The 20321-nt window shown below is 34.3% G+C and overlaps 1 protein-coding gene across 1 annotated transcript; it reads right to left on the bottom strand.

Moving 5' to 3' along the window:
* Positions 1 to 3110: 3110 nt before the first annotated feature.
* LOC136778721 (uncharacterized) lies at positions 3111 to 4460 on the bottom strand. Its single transcript, XM_066735818.1, has one exon. It carries the CDS (start codon positions 4458 to 4460, stop codon positions 3111 to 3113), a length of 1350 nt encoding a protein of 449 aa, XP_066591915.1.
* Positions 4461 to 20321: the final 15861 nt, after the last annotated feature.

The following is a 20321-nucleotide window of genomic DNA, read 5'->3' as shown; positions in this document are numbered from 1 at the left end:
TACTGTGTAATAACTTGTTTAACAGTTACTAATATTACTCTTTTAAAATCGCTGATACAAAATTCTTATTACTAGATGACCTGACAGGTCTATTATAAAACCTATGAAATACTTGTGACTTTCCTGACCAACCTGCAGTTTTTCGTATCAACTCTATATCAACTCCCCTCCTCAGAGCTGTTGACGTTGATGCATGTCTCGTTGAGTGTGCTTTAAATTTAGATGTATCTATCCCACATTTATATAAAGTAAATTTTATCCATCTACTAATAGTTTGGGATGATGCAGGTCTAAATGGTTTTTTAAGTGTGATAAACATCTCATCTACTTTCCCTCTTAGATGATTAGTAACCTCTAAATATTTAACTAAGGTTTTTGCAACACAAATCTCTGGTTGGTCTTCAAAAAATGGTAAGACCATCATCGGTTGGTATTTACCAGGCCGAGATGTTTTCAACAACTTTGGCACCTTAATGACTAACTCTTTCTCATTTATCTCTATATTCTTAACATTAATAGCCGCAAAAGTTTGTACAGTTTCGGCCATTAATCTTGCGTCAGGCGAGGGGAAGTAGAAATTAGAGGGGTGAAGGGATATCTAGGGAGTTTGTCCGTAGCTGTCAAATGGCGCGATTAACCCTTAATTTTGGATTGTAAACAAAAGTAATGTTTTCGGAAAACGATTGCGGAAAAGAAGGAAGAATTTTAATACATAACAGAGAAGAAGAAATATATCAGATGAGTATAAATTAATAAAAAAAATGAAAATTATTGTGAATTTTTAAGAAAATATACTTTGTGGTTTTTTTATTTTTGTTACAGGTGAAATCCTGTTATGATGGCTTTCTATTAAGGAAAAAAGTTCTTATAAACAAATAAGTGCAAAAGCATTAAGATATGAAGCATTTCTTTGTGGCCCAGTCATTTCGATAATTGTGACTTAATGTTATAATAGTGAATGTGTAAGCGATTAGTGTATATACAACAAACTCTTATTGTAAATTTAATAATCTTGTATGACAGTTTTAATTGCTATTATTTTAAATTAAAGCTAGTTTAATTAACATATTATTTTTATTTCATCCCTTTCTCAAAATTCTAAACACACATGGTAATTACCTATTCTTGTAGTAGTCATATATTCGTTAAAATACTTACAAAATTACAACTGTTTTATATTTGTAAAGCATAGCTTTTTGTTGCAATGATTTTTATTATTCAATGTGAGAAAAATTGCATTGGGTTTAGGTAAATGTCTTATTTATCCGCCACATCCTTCCATATCTTATGCGACATTTATTTGGCTCTGTTACACTATTTTCTTCTAGTCTACAACATATAACATTAATTTTTTATTCATTTATACATATACACAGATCTGACAATACTACTCCTGAGTTCATCTTGTTTTCAGCTTCAAATAGTTTTCCAACTACACGCATGGATATCCATTTTGAATATAGAATACTTATTTCATTTCATCTATTATGATATTGTTAAGATTGATAGAAAGATATCAATTCTTTGCAAATGATATTTTATATATCTAGTAACTGGATTAATTAAGGTTTTAGAACAGATAAATTTCACAAACAAATAGGACTAACAAAATATGTATTATATATTGAGGAAGGATATCCAAATGTGAATTATTTGAAGCTAAAAGCAAGATGATTTCAGCAGTATACTTAAATGTACTGGAGAACAACATCCTCTCAAATATAAATCCTATGGAAGAGATGCCAAACATTATAAGTAAAATAATTCAAGTGTTCATTCTTCAAATTTAATAGACCAATGGTTTACCAATCATCTTGACATTTATAAGATTAATTATTCAATAGAATAGCCATATCTGAGTGTATATAAAAATAGCAAAAAAATATTGGTATATTTTGAAAACTAAAAGAAAGAACTAACAAGGCAAATAAATATTACATAAGATATGGAAGGATGTGGCGGATCAATAAGACATTTGCCTAAACCCAATGCAATTTGTCTCACATTGAATAATAAAAATCATTGCAACAAACAGCTATGCTTTACAAATATAAACAGCTGTAATTCTGTAAGTAATTTAACGAATATATGACTACTACAAGAATAGGTAATTACCATGTGTGTTTAGAATTTTGTGAAAGGGATGAAATAAAAATAATATGTTAATTAAACTAGCTTTAATTTAAAATAATAGCAATTAAAACATTGTCATACAAGATTATTAAATTTACAATAAGAGTTTGTTGTATATACACTAATCGCTTACACATTCACTATCATAACATTAAGTCACAATTATCGAAATGACTGGGCCACACAGAAATACTTCATATCTTAATGCTTTTGCACTTATTTGTTTATAAGAACTTTTTTCCTTAATAGAAAGCCATCATAACAGGATTTCACCTGTAACAAAAATAAAATAGCCACAAAGTATATTTTCTTAAAAATTCACAATAATTTTCATTTTTTTTATTAATTTATACTCATTTGATATATTTCTTCTTCTCTGTTATGTATTAAAATTCTTCCTTCTTTTCCGCAATCGTTTTCCGAAAATATTACTTTTGTTTACAATCCATAATTGAGGGTTAATCGCGCCATTTGACAGCTACGGACAAACTCCCTAGATATCCCTTCACCCCTTTAATTTCTACTTCCCCTCGCCTGACGCAAGATTAATGGCCGAAACTGTACCCTGTGTCCAGTAGCTAAAGCCAGCAATATTAACGCTTTTTCCGTTAAACTCTGAAGAGACAGTTCTTCTAATGGGTACCAATCTTTGACCTTGTCTAGTACCAACGATACATCCCAAATATAATCATATCTCGGATTACTAGGTCTTAATTTATATATTCCTCTCATAAATTTCGCAACTAACTTAATATCTAAATCGTTATTGGGAAATATGAACATAACTGCCGATTTATGAGTATTTAGAACACTAAAAGAAGCTCCCTTCTTGAATTCTTTCATAAGAAAATCAAACAATTTTGATGTAGAAAGAATAAATGGATCTTCACCAGTTTTGTTACAAAAATTCTTCCACTTAATAAGGCTGGAGTCATATTGCTTTCTAGTACTATCGGCAAGAGAAGCTAAAATTACTTTTATCGCATCTTCTTTAATGTCTCCTTTCCTAAAAAATTGCCTGATACCTTCGCTACAATTAACTTCAACTTGTTCGATAGCGGATGCACTTCCAACCTAGAAGGAGATAACAGCATATTTTTATCTGGACCCCATATCCTATGTTCTTGTCTTATAGATAAATATAAAGGATACCAGTTTTGACTAGGCCAATAAGGTATCACTATAATTCCCTCTGCTTTTTCATTAATAATTTTCATGATCATCCTCAAAATCATCGAAAATGGTGGGAATGCATAGAAATAAACCCTTTTCCAGGGGATTGTAAACGCATCTATGGCCCATGCTTGTGCTTCTTGATACCATGAACAAAATTTCTTGCATTTTTTATTTTGGTATGAGGCAAATAAATCTATTTCCGGTAAACCGAATAAATCTACTACCTTACCAAAATAATTATCTGACAATTCCCATTCTGTATCTATATTAACTATTCTGGATAAACTATCGGCTCCTGTATTTTCTAAAGATGGTATGTACGAGGCAAACATCCACACCTTATTACATTCTGCCCACTTCCAAATTTTTCTAGCTAACATATTTAAATCTTTGAATCTCACACCGCCCATTTTATTAACATATGCCACTGCTGTTGTATTATCTACCCTTAAAAGTGCATTTTTTCCCTTAAGTAAAGTTTCTAATGAAGTAAGCGCATTATAAATTGCTAACAATTCTAAATAATTAATATGCTTATTACGTTCCTCCATGGTCCAAAATCCATGAAGTTGAATCTTATCGCATACTGCCCCCCAACCTGATGTGGAGGCATCTGTGAAAATTGTTACATCAAACTTATCTCTCCTTGTTGAATTAGACGAATTTAAAATATTGGCTTCCCACCAACCTAAATCTTCTAGTGCCTGAACTGATAATTTCATATTTGCTTCATAATTTCCTCTATTCTTTCTTAACTCCAAATATTTTTCTCTCTCTAAACTCTTAATATAAAGCCATGAGTACTTAATAGCCTGATTTGCAGCTACCAGTATCCCTATTAATTGTGCAAAATGTCTTATGCAACATTCCTCTTTACTAATGAGATTTTTAATGAATTTTTTAAGACTTAATTTCTTTTCTTCTGGCAATTCTAGTTCCATTGATGATGAGTCTATAATAAAACCCAAAAATGTACATCTTTGTGACGGTTTTAAAACACTCTTTTTATAATTTACAATAAATCCCAAAAATTCTAATAGTGCAATCGTTTCCTCCGTATTAGATTGACAGACTTCATTAGATCTACCTACGCACAAAATGTCATCTAAATAAATCACCGATAGGAAACCTCTTTCTCTTAATAATCCCATGACAGGTTTCATAACTTTTGAAAATACCCACGGCGCTGAACATAAACCAAAAGGTAAGCATACAAATTCATACAATGTGTCTTGAAATTTAAATCGCAAAACTTTTTCGAATCTTCATGAATAGGGATTAAAAAATACGCATCTTCCAGATCTATTAGAGTCATAAAATAATCTTCTGCCACTATTCTAATAGCCGCTCGAATATCCTCCATCTTAAAATGTTCAGTTTCTATAAAACCGTTTAACTTTTTTAAATTTAAAATAAATCTTTTATCCCCATTCGGTTTGGGTATTACAAAATAATTGGACAAAAATTGGTCCTTACGATACCTGCACGGTACTACCGTTCCTTTCTCGATTAAAGATTGTAAGGCTAAACTAATTTCTTCATTTTCATATTTAGACCTTACAGGCTCTATAAATTCGTTCACATACACTATTTTCTTTGCAAACCTTAATTTATAACCCTTAATAAAACTTAATAGAATCGGATCGGATGACACCTTTAACCAGTTTTTATAAAACTGTCTTAATCTTCCTGCTTTTAGACTTACATTCAAGGTGTTCTGTTCTGTCGACTCTTCTGATGTCCTCGACCCCTGTATGAATTCTCCTTCTGTGATTTTTGACTCAGGTTCTGGTGACGATAATTGTTCCCTTTCCAGCCCGCCTGAACTTCGTTGTATCTCCTGACAGACGGGCCTCTGTAGTTTAAATTTCCTCTTACCAAACCCTGTAATGGTCTCCTAGAATTTTGCTGTGTCTTTAAGTCCTTTTTTAGTGTTTCCATGGCTTTTGCTTCCTTAACTTTTTCCGCTAACCTGGCACCGAATAACCATTCATCCGAGCTCTTATCAAGTAGAAGGGATTTTAAACTCCTGTTTAAACCTGGAGTAATAAAGGCTTTTCTAGCCTCAGCTAGTTCAAAATAAAGGTTTGACAACAGTTTTCCTGCGACTCCCAATCTTTCTAACAATAGGAATTTATCCAGATTGTCTTCCTTTAATAGGGATGAAATTGCTAAGCCCAAGGAAGCTAACGCAGACCCAACTGAATTCGGTTGATCACAAAAATATTTGTCTCTTTTAAGGCCGGAATCTTTTAGCACAGCTGCAATTTCTTTATTGAGTTTTGGAGCCTCAAAAGGAGGAGTTCTCTCATACTTATCGCCAAGCTCCCTTTTTTGCTGCTTCTGTAACCCGGACTCTGCCCAAAACTTCCAGCGTTTCCACAGGGAAGGATGCAATTCCATTTTAATTTTCCCTGTTTCTGTAGGATCTTGTCCCAGCAATTCTAACAAACTTTCATCTAAACAATCCAATTCAAATTGATTATTAACTTGAGGATTGATAGAGTCTGACCTTGCCGTTTCTATATTTTCTTGTATGTCTAGCATATTTTCTGGATCCAATATCCATACTTGGTCTCCGCCATTAACGCCTGAATTCGAAAAATTAACAATTTATTTGTTGAGATAATTATCCATTTTCCAGATTATTAATAATAATAATTATCGTCTGGATTTGTCCAGGTACTCGCCCTGGCACACCAGCTATACTGTGAAAATGGGTCTCACCATAATTTTTCTCACAAGCTTCAACCTCTGGTACTTGACCCGCCATATTGGAGGTTGAATCCGTTTCGTGATTTGTAATTATTGTCGAAACATCTTTATTTTTCAATTTTTTAATTTTCTTTTTTAATTTCTCATACTCCTCTAAGAGGTGATACTCACTATCCTCCAAATCTTCCAATCTCATTCTTTTCTTGGACATTTTGGTAACATAAATTTAATAAAATAAAAACACGTGTGCACATCTAGCGCGACAAAATGAAAGTGAGGAACATGGCGAGGAATAGACTGGGAGTGGTATAAGGAGATAGACATTAATGTCTGAGAGTGTATTGTACTCTGAATAGTCGCGACAACTAGTGAGGGCAGAATGATACTACCTTGTAATCTGAAGTACGAGGCTTGAAATATAATGTAATTTTGAAGGCATTAATTGAAATACTTTGAAAAGTGTAATTTTATAAATATAATATATTATATACATTAGATTACTCGCTCCAAAGGTTTGTAAGTATTTTTTTTGTCATTATGTAGACATATATGATTGTGCAAATTTTCATGTAACGCATATTTTTGACATGCCTACGTAAGTTTATAAATTAAAGTGAATCTATACATAAAAATACAGCAAACAACTAAACCACAACTTTTCTTTACATAATTTTTAACACGTTATTCGATAAGTGGTTTAATATTAAGGTTGATTTTTTATAGAAAAACAATAAATTGAAATAATTTTATTCAAATTTATACAATTTCTAAAGGTGTGACTTTACTTTTACCATTCATTTTTAGGTACAAGTATCTATATTTATTAGAATAACGGAAAAAAATATTTTTAAATGTATACGTACCTCCTTTTTAAGATATTGAATTATTAGAGATTGAGAGAGTGTGATGAGCGGATTGTTTTCAAAATTCCACTACTCTTCTTTACACATGACTCTCCTCATTCGACGATATTGATTTATCCAGAGACTCCCAAGCATGAGATTACTATTTGTCTAAATTTGATTTGATTATCCTATCCTGATGAATACCGCTTTCGAGATGCCTATACCTAATATAGCAACTACGCGTAAAATCCAATAAGCTACCTACGTGCAAATTGATCTATTTCATGCTTTGTACATTGTTTTTTATTTCATTTTTATTTTTGAAGACAGATATGAAGAGGGGAAACTCCAAACGTTGTGAGTGCTAAACTTGTTTAAACTTATTTCAAGGTAGTTTAGCGGCACTCCTAATTATATATACGTTGCCACAAATTAACATTAAATAGTTTTATTGTTTTGCTGAATGATTTAACAAAAAGCACATAGAACGTAAAGAATTTCCATTCTTAAAATATCCTCACATTCTTAACCCTTAGCTGTCACTGTGAGGTAAGTTAGACCCCAACCGTCATCAAGTTTAATTTAAACACTTTTATAGTCAAAGAAATAGGGACCTTTTAAGTTCAAAACTTATGGTGAATACGCAATAAAATATCAAATTATTTATTGCTAAAAATTTATCATTTTGAAGTTAAAAATAATGTTCTTTTCAGCTTAAATTACTAAACGACTTTTTTTTCTTAATATAATATACATTTCAAGAGTATTCCATTCTATTATTGACAGATAATATGAAAGATGGAAATGTCATGCTTATTGTACATGAAAATGTACAATTTTTGCTTTTTTCGCTTAAACAATCTTTTTAAATACTACATAAACTTTTTGTGTGTATATGCCAATAATATCTATTAAATGAACAACCCACATTAATCGATAATAATTTACTCAACAGCAAAAAGATATATACCATATTTACACTTTATGACGTAATCAAAAGTGCGTATACTGTATAGTTCGAACTCCATAGAACTTTGCTGAATTATTTAAATTCAACCAGTAGATTCGGATGAATATTACTCGTCTGGATAATATACTCGGGATTTTCTCACAGTTATGGACGAACTTCAACCGCAAATTCGAATTTCGTCCCTATGAACGCTAGCGGACGACAATTTTAACCAAACAATATCTTGATTTGGAAGCTCTCAATAATCTTACTTAGATGAAGCCACGTCGGCAGGTGATGCAGGGCAGAGCAGAGTCGTCCGTCCCAGGAGAGCTCTAATAATATGTGAAAGAGCGATTGTTCAGTTCGCGTAAATCGCTAGAGTGCGTTTAGCTAACTCCAACTCAATAAGATCTAGATCAAACTTGATTGGTAGAGCTCGATCATACAACCTATACGGCAATAATTTCAAAGATTTCGACCTACCTGACAATTCAAATAATATTTTGGAGTTTACGAGAAACTAAGTATCGATTCATCCAGTTATCACAGATCTTAGTGGAGAGGACCGTTGATGCTCTATTGCGATCTGTCAATCAGCTTTCTCCAAAATAAACTGACCAAGTCCAACCGGTTTATACCTAGGCTAATGACGCCACAAGACTTAATTCTGCTATAATATAACGGTTATAGCCATAAGTATGTTTGTGTGTATGTGTGTTCGACCACATTCTTATATTCAAATATAAACTGCATGCTTTGATTTTGCAGTATAATTTCTGTGCCCATTACATGGTAACTGGAAAAAGCAGGGTAACGGATGCTCTAGTGTAAAAATATCCGTTTCTATTGATTCAGATATAGTCATAAGCTAAGTACACATATTTATTTATGATTGAAGTGTCGTAAATTCGTCTACAAACGTAAGATCTAAACATTTTAAATCTTCAGTTCAGACATCTTGTTAAATATCAAGCGGGTAGAATTATTTTTCTTTTGGATACATAATATCTGTAGAGACTTACAAATTGCTATCGCCTGCGCTTTAAGTTTAGCATCTTCAAAAAAGCTTATTTTATCACAAGATGGTTGCATAGTCTGATAAAATTCCATGATTTTTTTCATATTAGCTGCTCTTGGATTTGAAGTTATTAATTCATTTGTCCTTTTCTTCTTCAAGCCCATCGTCATTTGCTGATTTATTGAAAATAAAGAAAAGTAAATTAATTTTTTCTTAAATTGAAATAATCGACTTATGCAAGATATATGTCTGCGATAGATACAGAGAAATTTGTAAGTAAGAATTCATTTATCCCAAAATTTAAAAGAAATATCAACTTTTTAATTACGATCCCTCAAAATACAAATAGCAAGAAGATTACAAAATATATTTGCAGCAAAAAAATAATATCTCTTATTGTTTTAAAAATTAATGCATTTTCATGCTACAATGCATCTTAGCAGAAACTTTACATACTATAGGTATAATATAATTAAAACTTACAATCCTTTTAAACTATTCGTTATATAATTCTATCAATTCATAATTCCCGACTTTTCTTCCGTTTATAGGACTGTTGGTTTCTTTCAAGAATTCACCTGCATGTATAAAATCCAAATAAACGTTTTCAGACTTTGAATCGTTGTCGCAGCATTCTTTCAATATGAGAAAAACGCGATCTGCATAAGTAGCAGTTGAACAGCGGATCCCCAATTATCTTCCACATGCTTCCAACAATATACTAAATTTTATGGCATTTATTCTGAATCGTCTCTCCGCGACGATAATATATTCCGGTATATGTTTATTTTAGTATCGTAACACGCAATGCTTCTGCGATTTTTCTACAGTCGATGTAATTCCATTGGTTATCGTCAAGGCCGTTCTCATGCCAAAAGTTCAATTACTTTTGAGGCACAACAAATATCGGATGTTCGGGACACGTTTTTTCCAAATTTATCATTATACTCTTTACTAAGTCGTCGAGAGATCTTGAGCATTCCAGTTCGGGTATTGTAGTTGACCATAGCAAATTGAACGCCAGGTCATTAAATTTGTCTAGAGTTTGCTTTTCTGAAGGATGATCTAAAAGTTTCATCCATTTATTTATCACATAAAATTTATCCATATGTTGGCAAATATCGAACGTGTTTCCAAGACGCCTAAGGTGGAGAATATCGTTATTATCCGCATGATTTTTTCACTTGTAACAGAGATGAAACGGGAGATTGCTCATGGCAGGGTCCTAAAATAATCCTTGCCGGTAGGCGGCACTGATGTTTGTAGAAGTCGAAAATTCCATAAAACCACTAACCCCATCTGTCGGACGCGAATGAGAAGCACTTTGTTAGGCACACACCATTACTGTGGTGCGAATGCGTGTGCAACCTCCTTCGGTTACCATCGCTCAGCTTCGGACATCTTCGCTATACATCGAATTCGAGAGAGAACGGCATAGTTTTATCGGATCTCTCTCTCCCTCTCGATCTAACTTTCGTTTAGCCGAAGAGCCGGGTAAAATTCCTTTTCGTCCTGCTTCAATCCTCCTCCATCTTTCAAACTTCAGATTTGAGTTCGATTCCATCCAATAAATTTTTTTATTTTTTTTTATTGTAGAATGCGTTTTTATTGCCATGAATATATTAGATTAAAAAATATGTAAAATGGGGTTTTAATATTCCATAGTTACGCTCAAAATATTCTTATAAAAATTTAATTTTTATTTTGTTATCAATTCAAATAAGTTATTAATGATTACTATAAACATTCTAAAATTATAAAAAATGGAAAAAAAAAAGAGTCGAAGAGGTCTCGAACCTGGGCTCACCGGTTCCAAAACCCGAGACCTTACCACATGCGCTATAAGAGACTTAAAGATAAGTATGATTAACTTGCATAAACTTTATAGCTACAAATACGCGTACTCGGCTTTTGAAACCGGTGAGCCCAGGTTCGAGACCTCTTCGACTCTTTTTTTTTCCATTTTTTATAGTTTTAGAATATTTATAGTAATCATTAATAACTTATTTGAATTGATAACGAAATAAAAATTAAATTTTTATAAGAATATTTTGATCGTAACTATGGAATATTAAAACCCCATTTTTACATATTTTTTAATCTAATATGTTCATGGCAATAAAGAAACATTCTACAATAAAAAAAAAAAAATTTGTTGGATGGAATCGAACTCGAATCTGAGTTTTGAAAGATATGGAGGAGGATTGAAGCAGGACGAAAAGGAATTTTACTCGGCTCTTCGGCTAAACGAAAGTTAGATCGAGAGGGAGAGAGAGATCCGATAAAACTATGCCGTTCTCTCTCGAACTCGATGTATAGCGAAGATGTCCGAAGCTGAGCGATGGTAACCGAAGGAGGTTGCACACGCATTCGCACCACAGTAATGGTGTGTGCCTAACAAAGTGCTTCTCATTCGCGTCCGACAGATGGCGTTAGTGGTTTTATGGAATTTTCGGCTTCTAACAAGCATCAGCGCCGCCTACCGGCAAGGATTATTTTAGGACAATGCCATGAGCAAACTCCCGTTTCATCTCTGCTATAACATAGGCCGTGTTCCGCTATTGACTGCGAATTCTAAAACCCTATATTTAATGTCACATAAACTATAGACTTTTAGTACTCACAATCAATAGCGGAACACTTTCATACCCTGGTGGCTGGTACTACATACTCAGAGACGTGACTCGAGCTCGACTCAGGCAAAAATATATAGTATATGTAACGTAAACTATAGTATAAAAACTCAACTCGAGTTCGAGTCACGTCTATGCATGAGTAAGGCCCATAGAATGTCGAATCGCTCTGCTTCGTGTAGAGTGTATGTACAGGTATGTACATATGTACAAGTTGACACATGTACGGACGCTTCTACTTGTGTTCGTGACCATCAAGCAGCGGTAAAAGTGGGGATGGCTCACGCAAACAAGCCTGTATCTGTGGTTGTAAGTGGAGGTGGAAATTCTGCAGATCGACGGTCTACTTTCTGGCAACACTGCATACCCATACACAATTCTCTAGGATGGAATGATGGATCAGGATGAATCGTCAGCAGCACCGCCTATCGGCTAGGATTGCCGCGGGATCCCGCGGCCCGCAAACCGCATGAGCAATCTCTCGTTTCATCTCTGGCTAAACTAAAACTATGATACGAGTGAATCATATAATTTTATTATTTTAGATACTAAAACATTGAAAAATTACACAAAAATATTTTCCTGGGATTAAATAATTTAATTCAAAACGGAAATGAAAATTATAGTTTACTTAAGGTGGGTGTGGTGTGCTCTTGGCACCTCTACGAGATCTTCACCGATTCGACAATAGGCATATGTATAGCATTTACGAAGTCGGAAAGGATCCCGCAGAGGTGAGCCCCCTCACCACGACAAGGTGGCACACCGATGAGGAGGAGGCCGCGGCCCCACCTAAAATAGAAAAAGAAATTAATAATATTTGATTAAAAAAGTATTGATTTAAAATGAGGAAAGATTATAAAAAATATTTCCTCATTTCTGTTAATAATTAAAACTTTCAAGGATAAGCAAAAATATTATTTAAGCAATCATTCTAATAACAAATATATGAATTATGAGAATAGTGAAATTTTGTTCCTTCTTTCCAATTGTTGATTGAGAAGTTTTATTCTCTCGAGAGTGAATGTGAATTCACACTAAGGTCAGCTAGATCAGGTCTGATACTCTCTTCAGTGACTAAGTACCCTTACTCTCTTTATCCCTTGGCGTGGATTCGAGTTGACCCACGAAGAACTACTACGTCGAGGAAACGATTTACACACCAATAAAGATGGACCTCTATTAGGTGAACTTAACGAGCCAACGCCGATAATCCACAAGGACAAAGTGAATAAGGGTTTTTATAGGCACTGAAGAAGGATCAGTCCGTTCTAGTTGGCACTCGAGAGTCTACTTCTCCAAAAACATCTGTACTTGAATTAACAAAAATTGGGAATTATAAAATTATTAATGCCTATTCCTAAAAGGATTAAAATAAATATATAATAATGTAACGTGCATTTGTATTATATATTGTAATGGTCCTCTTCCTCTCTACCTAGAATAGAAAAAGAAATTAATAATATTTGACTAAAAAAGTATTGATTTAAAATGAGGAAAGATTATAAAAAATATTTCCTCATTTCTGTTAATAATTAAAACTTTCAAGGATAAGCAAAAATATTATTTAAGCAATCATTCTAATAACAAATATATGAATTATGAGAATAGTGAAATTTTGTTCCTTCTTTCCAATTGTTGATTGAGAAGTTTCATTCTCTCGAGAGTGAATGTGAATTCACACTAAGGTCAGCTAGATCAGGTCTGATACTCTCTTCAGTGACTAAGTACCCTTACTCTCTTTATCCCTTGGCGTGGATTCGAGTTGACCCACGAAGAACTACTACGTCGAGGAAACGATTTACACACCAATAAAGATGGACCTCTATTAGGTGAACTTAACGAGCCAACGCCGATAATCCACAAGGACAAAGTGAATAAGGGTTTATATAGGCACTGAACGAGTATCAGTCCGTTCTAGTTGGCACTCGATAGTCTACTTCTTCAAAAACATCTGTACTTGAATTAACAAAAATTAGAAATAATAAAATAGTATTCGCTTATCTTTGAAATTTTAAGAGGAGGAGGGGCTGGGGAAAAAAGAGGACGTTTTTATTAAACGAGATAACTATTATCTACGCGACGGAAGCGGCCATTGAGTGTCGAGGCCGAAAGCCGGGGACGAAGAGTCGGACACAGGCCCACACTTGTTCTAATGCTGCAAAATGTTGGATAGAACCTATATTTTTTTTGATAGGACGAGATAGAAGTCTTATCTTTTCCAAATATCCAATCTGCAATAGAATGTAAACTCGATACTGGAAAAGATGAGATTTCTATCTTGTTCTATCGCCAAAAAGAAATTCAATCCCTCAATTTACCGCATTTTAACAAGGGACACCATAGACTCGGCAATGGGCATACCAGCGGAGTATGCATGTACCACCCATAACACCGGACGAGTAATCGAAGCCTCGTATAGGCAGGGGCTCTGCGACCAGAACAGTCGAGTACTGACCCACCTACACTTAACCCCGACCCGAACAAAGCATTACTTGCATGTTATGACGATTGCATGCGGGGTACAAGCAGTAAGCACCAAGGTATGTCTATGGACAAGTTATGGTGAGAATGCAGGCAGAGATACCGGAATCTAAGACCCCCCGAACCATGACGACGAGACCCGATGGTCGCGAAATACGACAGGAATATAAGCAAAAAACGACTATTGAGTATCGAGGCCGAAAGCCGGGGACGTAGAGTCGGACACAGGCCCACACCTTGTTCTAATGCTGCAAAATGTTGGATAGAACCTATATTTTTTTTGATAGGACGAGATAGATGTCTTATCTTGTCCAAATATCCAATCTGCAATAGAATGTAAAATCGATACTGGAAAAGATGAGATTTCTATCTTGTTCTATCGCCAAAAAGAAATTTAATCCCTCAATTTACCGCATTTTAACAAGGGACACCATAGACTCGGCAATGGGCATACCAGCGGAGTATGCATGTACCACCCATAACACCGGACGAGTAATCGAAGCCTCGTATAGGCAGGGGCACCGCGACCAGAACAGCCGAGTACTGACCCACCTACACTTAACCCCGACCCGAACAAAGCATTACTTGCATGTTATGACGATTGCATGCGGGGTACAAGCAGTAAGCACCATGGTATGTCTATGGATAAGTTATGGTGAGAATGCAGGCAGAGATACCGGAATCTAAGACCCCCCGAATCGTGACGACGAGACCCGATGGTCGCAAAAGATGATTTTAATATAAAATGATTAAACGCGCCGCGACGCGACCTATCCCCAGGAGTCTAGCCCTTAAAAGGACTGTTTAGTAATAAAGGGGGGTGGTAGGGGGAACTAGGAATGTACTACCTACACCAGAGTACATTTAGTTCTACGCACCACCAATGCGGTCTTATGAAACACCGTGCCAAATCGAGGACGGATATACTTTCTCACCACCACCCCGTCTGCAATGCGTGCAGCTCTGACAACACATAGCTATTGCTAAGTCCATGTGAGACTTCACCAGCCGTCGCAATAAAAATGCACGTCTAGTAAAACCTCACGATGAGACTTGGCACAGCTTTCTGCGTATGAGAGCTGCGCGAATTGTAGACAGCGTGTTTGTGAGAAAAATTTGTCCAGGGTCTAGCCACGCTGTCCGGCCGAATAGAGGGGGCGCGTATTAAGCCCTTACACCACGACAAGGTAGTACCCATTGTAAGGGACTAATCTTTAAACTGCTGGCATTTTTTCATACAAAATTAATGGTTATTTTTCTCAAAGATTTATCAATATAAACAGCATACGTATATAGTTAATTCATTACCGAGATTATTGCAAAGCTACTATAGTAACGTGACTTTACCGGCAGCTTAAAGGTTAATCATTGCTTTTTAAAATTATTATTCTTGCATACTTTATAAAAAATATATTAATTGAGATATTTGGTATATATTTTCCAAATTCTTCAGATAACTCATTGCCTCTTCGATTCCTACGTTCCCTCGCCCTGAGCAAGGTTATTAGGAGAGACTGTAATATACTTTCACAAATTATATTCAAGTCGTTACTCAAAATTATTACGAATGACAAATATTTAATTAAAAAAAGTATTATGATACTTTTTTGTGCAGTAAATTATAGCGACGACACCAATCCTTGCCTATCACTGAAAGTTATAATGCCTATAGCCGATACACAAAACTAAAGGGCCCACCTATTTCGGAAAGCTAAAGCTGAAAGAAAAACACACGCAAAATATTTACAGTCGCAATCACGAACCTGGGAAACACGCAAAAAACAAGAAATAATTTTAATCGAAGAAATGGAACCTTCGCGGTAGGTTTTCTATCATCCTTTGATTAATAAACAAAATTTCCACGGTTTTAACCGTGGGACTCACTCGTTCGGCGAAATTCCATCGATGCTTTAACTGCAAGATGACAATGTGGAGATGGTCATGATGTTGAAGACCAAGGAGCGATGATGATGCTGGAGAAAATCAATCGCGAAAAGTTTGCTTTAAAACGATACTTCCGGGCGCGAATCTTATATAACCTGTACTAGGCGCACTGCGCAACGCGGATATTTTAAATATTGCTGCGCACGACGCGAATTTTGAATGGCGCTACGCGACACGGGTTTTTAAAATTTCACCAGGCGAAGCGGAAGTTTTAAAATGTCACAAGGATTTAATTATCGGCAATTAAAAATAAATTCATACTTTATTGTTATCACTCACGCCTGCATTTTCATTATTATATTAAAATAATTTTACAAAAATTCGAACGTTTTCTAATTAACCTTTAGCTGCCATTGTGGGGTGAATTTGACCCCAACCGTCATCAAGTTTACTATGAACACTTTTAGCTGAAGAAATAGGGACCTTATAAGTTCAAAACTTATGATGAATAGGCAGTAAAATATCAAGTTATTTATTGCTAAAAATGTATCATTTTAAAATTAAAAAAAAAACAAAAATATTCAGTGTTGACTACTAAACGACTTATTTTCTTCATAATATGCATTTCACGAGTATGTCATTCCATTTTTGACTTTCCATATTAAAAAATGGAAAAGACATATTTTTTTTACATGAATATGTTCAATTTTTGCTTTTTTTCACTTTAACAATTTTTTTAAATATTGCATAAACTTTGTGTGTACATGTCAACACTGGCGGTTAAAAGAATACCTCTCACAATAATTAGAAAATTTGCTTCAAATTAATAAAGTGAATAACAGCTTAGCAATATAGTTTTTATACGATGGGGTCGGAAATGCACCAATGTGGCAGCTAAGGATTAAAAATTATACTCCATTTCTTTAAATACAATATAATAATGAAGAGCATTGTGTGATTAAAATAAAAGCATTTGCCTATGAATAAATACGTCTAATATCCAAAAATCTTGATAGCATTCGCATGTTGTTGTGTGCTTGTAGCGCCAAAGACAATCTCCTCTGGCGGTCCTCAGTGAGGAACCTGAAAACAAACCCTACCTAACACCGAAAGCTATAATGCATAACCGACATACGGGAAAATAAAGGGCCTACCTATCTCGGAAAGCTAAATCTGAAAGAAAAACACACGCAAAATATTTACAGTCGCAATCACGAACCTGGAAAACATGCAAAAAAACAAGAAATAATTTTAATCGAAGGAGGACAGACTGGAACCTACTGTAGGTTTTCTGTCATCCATTGATTAATAAATAAGATTTCCACGGTTTTATCCGTGGGACTCACTCTTTCGGCGAAATTCTATCGATGCTTCAGCTGCAGGATGACAATTGAGATGACCATGATGCTGGAAACCAAGGCAGCGATGATAATATTGGAGAAAATCACTTGCGAAAAGTTCACTTTAAAACCGCACTTGGTGGGACGAATTGTAAAAATGGGACTATTTGTATACACGCACTGCGCGACGCGGTCTTGAAAATATCACTGCGCACTACGCCGACTACGCGATGCGGATCTTTAAAATATCACTGCACACTAATCGAATTTTGAATTACGATAAGCGACACAAGTTTTTCAAACTTCACTACGCGACACGGATGTTTAAACTGTCACGAAAGTCACGAACGACGCAGATTCTTGTTACACGCACTAATACCTCAAAGTGAGGTTACTTACTGAAACAAATAAACAGATCGCGTATTTAAATCAATCTTATTTAAATAAATTTTATTTTAATAATTTCACTTTGTTACGTAAAGCTTAACATTGTCAGTGATTACGAAAAAAGAAAACGCGATGCACACGATTCACTGACAATAAGACAACCCGTCCGCGGACTTTCGTAGACTGAATTGTAACTGGCGGTAGACAATGGGACTGTCCGGCGCGCGGAACGCTCATTGGTCAGTTTACAGAACAATCGAATTTGATTGGTTGTAATTTAGGACCGTGTTAATTAATTGCCTTGAGTAGCAAGCTGACCAAGCAGGATTCCTTGTTTCGAATGGAGCTATTCTCTACCGCCAATGACAATTCAGGATTTAAAATTTCGCATACGGGTTTTAATAATGTATATATAATTGCTCGGCTGGCCTGGCTCTGCTTTCCCTCCATAACTACCTCGACTGCATAGAAATTCAAGCATTTCAAGCACTTGTATACCGATTAGTATGCATATGCACTAATGCAAAGATGAAAACAAACACGTCAAGTCACGGTAATGAAACTGTGTTGGTTGCCATGTGCTCTATAGCTATGCAGTGGCGATCTCTAATCTATATAACCATATATATATTAATTTGATGTTTCATATATTTTATACGTGGGGTGCTCTAGCCCCGGAGCATCTACTGATTCACAACCCCTGTAGCTGTATATATACAGCAAATAGCAAAGAGACAAAATAAACCATTTTTTCCCACCCTTCATGCACACTCTCAATATTAGTTCATTCCGTTTTCAGTAGTTGTGTAAGAGCCCAGTTTAAAATGTTCGTGAAAAATGTCAAGAATTGTACTTTGACTGATTTACCAACAGAAATAATCTGTAGCATATTAGAATATACAATTTTTAAACCGTCTGACTTTCGCATTATATCTTTAACGTGTAAAAGACTAAATCAAATTGTAAATGAAGTCAACAGTGTTTCTAGAAGAATGTGTCTCCAAAGGCTAGTTTTGAAATTTAATTTTATAATGGAATAATTAATTAAATAAGATGTCTAAAGATTAACACAGAAGATAAAACATTTCACTAATATATGAATATCAAATGCAAATTTATTAAACTTGTTTCATTTTAACGTTAGTTAATTTAACAATAAGAGATTTACAGTGTAATGATAATATAGGAAAAGCTTTACATTGATTTTAACAAATTTAAATGGTTAAATATTCCTGCAAATGCTTTAAAAGTGCCGAATTTATTAGTTAAGTTATATCTTTTCGTTAATCAACGTCTCTTAAAATGTTTTACTGTACTAATATTATGCAGTTTATAATTTAAAATGTATCATTATACACAGTGGAAAATTGAATTGTATGTGGTTCAGCTATAGTGTAATATATCATTTTCCACGTTGAAGTACAGAGTTAAGCTAGCCGAACCACACACAATTCCATTTCCTACTGTGTACCATGGGTTTCTTTCTCCTGCACTGCTGAACTAGTGCAATCAGTTGGAAACAAGCCAAGCACATATTCATTTTAGTAAACTTATTGCACTATTGCAGCTGTTTAGTGATAGAACAGCCTTTATTTGCCACTGACACCGACTGACACAATAGTTGAAAAAATCTAGGCTTATATGCCTTTTTCTGTTACTTAAATGACCATCACTGCTGCGATAACTTAAAATGTATCTTCTATATTTTTTCAACTACTGTTTGGATTGGCATTGAAATTTATGAAGAATTTTTTTCACAGATGGTCCTGGATGAATTTTTATATTGATGAGTTGTTCAAATCTCAAAATCAAATTAGAGATTGGAAGAAAATATGGCAGCAGAGTTTCAAGACTGTTACAGAGTTGAATTAATTAGCCAACAAAGAACCATCACAAGTTATACGATTTAGTCCAATATATATTACTTAATTAAAAAATATTATAAACAGCAAAGTTAAAGAAGATTTATTAGGGTGATAGAGTTATTAGATTTTATTATTCTCATAGTAACATTATTATTTAAAGACTCAATATTTTAGTAGAAACTTTTATTTCTTTTTTTACATATTGTTGTAGCTGTTTGTAAAAGCTTCTTAAACCTCTGTGTTATATCCGGCGGTGTAAGAACCTGATACAGAAAATCTCGTCAGTTTTTATATAAACTAATACCATAAATTGATGTGTTAAAAGTGCTTTTAAGTTGCTGCAGGAATATGTAATTAAAAATATAAGTATATTTGATTAAATTCAAAGTAACATTCATAAATCAGAAATGACACGAATGTTTTGCTTTTTTTAGTTGTCTTCTATTTTTTCTTTTTACCAAAAGTTAGATGAATGAATGATAAAGGTTCCTTATAATTTGAGTAAATTTTGAAATATATGTATGTGTAAACGTGTATAGAAGGCACAGTGCATATTTTATAATAATTCAATTAATTATAAGCATTGTGTGTGTGCGTGTGAATATACTTTTATGGTCAATCCCTTCAAAGATTGTCAGCCCGAAAAAATTAGAGAGAAAAGAGGATTATTAGAAGAAAAAAAACTTTCGTGGTATTTTACAACTTAGTTCTTATCGAAAAAATTGTTATCGATGAAAATTAATTTCTTTGGAGAATGTTTACTGGTTGTAAGATTTATTAACTCTGCTTTATAAGCCAGATATTGATGCACGAAAAATCGTTTTATAATAGAACATATACATCTTAAACTATAATATTTAATATCTTTTTAATTATGGACTAGACCTCA

This window comes from Prorops nasuta, unplaced genomic scaffold (genome assembly GCF_024137725.1).
Source record: "Prorops nasuta isolate Cenicafe-Biocafe unplaced genomic scaffold, Cenicafe_Pnas_1.2 PNAS00014, whole genome shotgun sequence".
In the NCBI taxonomy this organism is placed as follows: Eukaryota; Metazoa; Arthropoda; class Insecta; order Hymenoptera; family Bethylidae; genus Prorops; species Prorops nasuta.
The sequence above is the reverse complement of the archived record's forward strand: the minus strand, read 5'-3'. Positions and strand labels throughout refer to the sequence as shown.